We start from the raw sequence: 5,336 nt of genomic DNA, 5'->3' as shown, positions 1-5,336 counted from the left end.
GGGAAAAGGGGAGGCAGAGGGGGGGGGGGGATGAGATTGAGCAAGTGTGGAATTTTTGAAGAGGATTTTATTTTAATACGAAATTTAAAGAAAATAAATATTTTTTAAAGAAATCCCCACTTACCCGCTACATCTCATCCAAGGGTGATTGGCTTGTGGAAAGGAGTTGGCGCCGCATGATTATTGTATAAATCAATGGAGATGGATTCAACTGTTATAATGTATTTTGATAACTTATTTTTTTTCTTCTAAATTTTCAGCCAGCTTTTTATGTCGGATTGGTTGCGCCCCTGGTAACTGAAAACCGGAAGTTATTTTTTTAACACGTTCTTAAAATTACTCACGCCTTTGCCTCTTAAAAAAGTGTGAATAAAAACACAAATTTTCCAAAAGGTAAATCGGGTATCGGACAAAAAACGGAAGCGTTTATACCTGTGTTTGTGACTCATGTTTACCTGGGTTGTTGTTTTTTTAATTGTTTATTTTTTAATAATTTTTTTGCGCGCTCACATTAAAACACTTACCGAAAATATGTGTGTGTGTGTCACGGCGCGGTGAAGTCAGGCGCTTGTCAATTTTTGGGTATATAGAGTTATTGGTAGGTCTATCATCTTAAAGCCTGTTCATCTGCCTTGCTTTAAAAGAAAAAAAAATGTCCATCTATGTTGAACTGACCTCAAAATATTTGCGATTAAAGGAGGTGGGGTCACTTTGTTTCAGAAGTAAAATTAGCGAAAAAATGGCCTCAAAGTTTGGTGAAAGAGTCCTTGGAAACTGCAAATTTACATTTTTTGTGCTTTTAATCAACGTTTTTCCATAAACTCCACAGATAAAAGAGTTTTTAAAATGAACGTACAAGGTGTTGATTTAAAAAAAAAAAGAAAGAAATTTCCAGACTGGCTGTAAAATGTCGATTTCTCGGATTTCATTATTTTGACGAGCGCCTTTTTTCTCCACGATGCCTCACATAATTATATGTATATATTATATATTTGTTGCTTTTTCCCCGCAGGCAAAGAGAGCTGTTTCGAGCGCATCGTGTCTCGGTTCGGCCGGAAGTGTACATACGTGGTGGTGGGGGACGGGAGGGATGAGGAGTCAGCCTCCAAACAGGTACACAACTCGGCTCTCTTGTCACAACTCTCTGTCTTTTAAATCTTCTTTTGTGGGTGGTTGGCGGGGGACGGGAGGGATGAGGAGTAAGCCTCCAAACAGGTACACAACTGGGCACTCTTGTCACAACTCTCCGTCTTTTACGTGGGTGGTTGGCGGGTGCTCTGGTGTGGTTTGCTTCTTCTTTCCTATCAAACATTTTTCGAGGGTAGTTGGCGGGTGCTCTGGTGTGGTTTGCTTCTTCTTTCCTGTCAAACATTTATCGTGGGTGGTTGATGGGTGCTCTGGTGGGGTTTGCTGCTTCTTCTTTCCTATCAAACATTTGTCGTGGGTGGTTGGCGGGTGCTCTGGTGTGGTTTGCTGCTTCTTCTTTCCTATCAAACATTTATCGTCTTTATCCCCCCTCCTTCTTTTTTGTGTTTGTTACTCTCTTGTAAAACTTCTAATCTTCGGCACTTACTTGTATACATATATGACCTTATTCTGTTGCAAGTGCCGTAAAACACTTACTAAAGCTAAAACCTTTTTCTTTTAAATCTTTTTGTTTGTTCTCCCGTGTCCTTAATTTTTTTCTCCCTTTCTAAAAATATCTTTATAAGTCTCTTATTTTTTGTAGCTTTTTGTTTGTTGTCTCCTGTCTTGATTAAGTGTCAAATATGTGTAAGTTGTTAATTACTAGAATGTGTTGCTGTAGTAGTTTCTGATAGAATGAGCTTGTTCAGAATAATAATATGAAAAGAGGCAAATATATTATTCTAAAATGACTACTTTAGTCGTATGTAGACTTAATGCGCACATGTTAAAGTCGTGTTAAGTTGTTTGATAAATTGTGGTATAAGAAACAATATGTGTGTGTGGAGAGAGAGAGAGAGGGAGAGAGAGAGACAGAGAGAGAGAGAGAGAAAGAGAGAGAGAGACAGACAGAGAGAGACAGAGAGAGAGGGGGAGCAGACAGAGAGAGAGACAGACACAGAGAGACAGAGACAGGCAGACAGACAGACACACACACACACACACACACACACACACACACAGACACACACAGAGAGAGAGAGAGAGAGAGAGAGAGAGAGAGAGAGAGAGACTTTCTCACTACCACCCTGAACTTAAATTATTACTATCACCCTGAACTTTAATTATTAACCCTTTTGTCCGTTGTCTTTGTCCCAGATGAACTGGCCGTTCTGGCGAATCTCCAACCATTCCGATCTGGCTGCTCTGCACCACGCCCTTGACCTCAGCTACCTCTAGGACACGCCCTACAGGACACACTCCCCGCCCTGAACCACGCCCACCTGTTGTGTGTGTTGTGTGTGGAATCTACGCCTACAAGCTCGACGGTTTGAGTGAAGCAGGAGAGACGGGAGAAGATGGAAGTGAGAATGAAAGAAAGGATAGCATTTCTGAGGCACAGGAACGAGGCGAGAAAGAACCAAGAAGCGTCTTTTGTTAACACTCTCTCTTTCTGCACCACGATTTTTGTCATCGTTGGTCAAAACGAAAGAAATGGCTCATTTCAGTGCATGGAAGAGTTAATAATGGAAACTGGATATTCGCACGGACAACAACAGCGCTGGGTTCGGGGTGGCATCTGTGTGGCTATGTTCTGATGTGCAGCGTCGTCCGAGAAATAAAGAGAAAGATACAGAAGGAGATAGGGTGTGTGTTGTTGTATGTGGGCTCAAACCAAGGAAGATTTCGTGTGCTTGGAGTTGGAGCACATTGATTAATTTACTGTGACTTTTTGGAATCGTCAGACAAGGTGTACACACGTTCTTTTGCCAAAGAGGGACGGATGTACGATTGATTCCTGGGTAGGAAAGAGGAAGGAAGGCAGATTTGTCCTTCTGTGTAACTCCTGATTGATGCTGTTTGTATTTTATTTTATTTTTTGTTTGTTATATTGTTGTTGTTATTTTAGTCTTATCTTCGGATGGCTCAACGCTGTCCTGTTTACATCATTCTCTACGATAGAAATATCTTTTGTCTAGGTGTGTGTGTGGGGGTGTGTTTGTGTGTGGGGGTGTGTGTGTGTGTGTGTGTCGAGGTTCAGTGCGAAAGTGGACGCCCACACCAACACAGCGAAGGTAAAAAAAAAACACGTCCTGACAAGAGAGAGAGAGAGAGAGAGAGAGAGAGAGAGAGAGAGAGAGAGAGAGAGAGAGAGAGAGAGTGTGTGTGTAGTCGTGATTCGCCACAGAGAACTTCACCAGGTGTTGTTCTTTCTCAGGGCTCCTCGCCCCTCGGTCTGCACTCCTAACAGTGGCTGTTTACGTCAGTTTCTGCAGTGTATAAGTCTACACCTTGGGGTGGTATTTTTTGTCTTGCAGTTTTACATTTTGTCACTGGATCACTCACATGTACGTGTGCCCCGAATTGGCTGGCCGAGAGACGTGTCCTTTTGGGTGGTCCAAAGAATCCCGAAATCCATCTATCAATGAGTCTACTTTTTCAGCCCGAATGCCTAAATTTTGGATGTCCTTCTTGTCCTTCTTGTGCTATCAGATAATCTATCTGCCTCTTTCTGTGGGATCCCACGTTTGGACATGGAGGTGCCTCGTTTGGTCCTATGGCGTCTTGGGCGATATCATGTGGGACGTGACCAAAGTGGTGAAGAACTTTGTCACTCGCTGGAGGGAGCAGACACGCGTATTTCGCCCGATTTGCAGCTTACTTCTCATAGGTTTTAAGATTCCAAATACTCAAGAACCTACTCGAAGGTTCCTGTGCTGTGCCCAGACCTTTCATTCGAGTCTGATTGTGTTGTTTCGAGTCAGCCAAGAATGGACCATTGTCTGTTGCCCGTTGAGTGTAACAGAACTGGATTCCGACACATCAGAGAACGAGAGGGGGGCTGTGTTACTCGTGTGTTTGCCTCTTCTGTGGTAGTTTGGCAAATCGGAACAAACAGCGAAGAAGGTGCACGTCGGGACTGGATTGACACGAACATCACTTATTTCGGGTCTTGTTGGATGGAAGTATGACCAAGCAACTCGTGGCTCGGTACATGTGTTAAGGGGAAAACCCTGTGGTTAAGAATCACGAAACGAATGTAACTGCTGAGTTTTCCTCTCATAGCCGGTTTGGACGACCGGAGGATTATTTTTCTCTGACAATACGTTCTGGTGACTCTATGGCTTTGAGCGATATACTTCTTTCTTGGTGATGGATGGATGTGTTGTTGGGTCGAGGACGATCCAGTTCCTGGTGAATGTGAGTGACATAGGATTCTGAGGTGAGGTGAGGTGAGGTGAGGTGAGGTGAGGTGAGGTGAGGGGCGAAGGGGGAACTGAGTAGACCATGATCACATGTGCGCACACACAGGACACGATGACGCTGCACACACCAACGACAGCCCCGTCACTTCTGAATGTACACAGTACCACGGCGCGTTGCGAGAACCAAAGGCCGGCCGCGGCGACAAAGTGACGCTACAGGCGAGGCAGTTGGCGAAGGCCTGAAAGGATTTCTTCACTACCAAAGATGAATTTTTACTGAGATCCGCCACGAAAGTGATGAATAAGGATACCCGTTGACAGAGAGCGGAGCTGGGAATGTGCTAGGAATATCCCTTCAAGGGAGTCACTTGTCTTTTCACTGAAGGAGGATGAGAGTCGTCATGACTGCAGTGTGAACGTTGTTCAATACGTCTTTATGACGTTTTTTGTACCTTTGACCTGCAAAACTGGTGTGTTGTGAAGAGTAAAACGTGTCAGCCACATCTCATATACATGTTACTGTATTTCAAGTGAAGACTTTAGACCCTGCGCCAATGGTTTTCACTTGTTTGTCCAATGACTGGCCTTTGATTCTGACATGCCGTGTTTCTGTGTGTGCCCTTTTTCTCATCACTTTGGGGGTGGGGGTGGAAAGGGGGGGGGGGCGTATGCGGGACTGGAAGCTTAGAGGCCCGCTGTTTGTATGTGTTTCTCATGTCTCTATATCATGTTTATAATTAATGTTACGATACATTTTTTTTAATTTCGAAGAAAATAGACAGATCACGTTTGCAAGTCATGTGAGTACAGTACTTCCATGGACTCAGTAGAAGTAAGTCAGTAATGGAGGTTCGTGGCGGACGGGGGAAAAGGGGTGGGGAGGGAGGGGAGGTGAGGGGTATAGTTTGTATCTACTTGTTCTCACTGCTAAAGGCCTATCTATCACGCCTTGCTTAGTGAGGGTAGACACTGCCTGTCATACAGGCAACCTGTGCAGACATTATA

At 44.1% G+C, this 5,336-nt stretch overlaps 1 protein-coding gene across 1 annotated transcript in view; it reads left to right on the top strand.

Annotated features, from left to right (window-relative positions):
- The window catches only part of LOC101857384 (eyes absent homolog 4), a gene marked incomplete at its 5' end in the record, with an annotated part of 31,019 nt that extends 27,800 nt beyond the window's left edge, over positions 1–3,219 (top strand). The window contains 2 exon segments of the mRNA XM_013090892.2: positions 1,013–1,113; positions 2,284–3,219. Coding sequence (XP_012946346.1) covers positions 1,013–1,113; positions 2,284–2,364 — 182 coding nt within the window.
- Between the last annotated feature and the right edge of the window lie 2,117 nt (positions 3,220–5,336).

Source organism: Aplysia californica, unplaced genomic scaffold, assembly GCF_000002075.1.
Source record: "Aplysia californica isolate F4 #8 unplaced genomic scaffold, AplCal3.0 scaffold01645, whole genome shotgun sequence".
Lineage (NCBI taxonomy): Eukaryota > Metazoa > Mollusca > Gastropoda > Aplysiida > Aplysiidae > Aplysia > Aplysia californica.
Note: the sequence above shows the minus strand (reverse complement) of the source record. Positions and strands in the feature narration are given on the sequence as shown.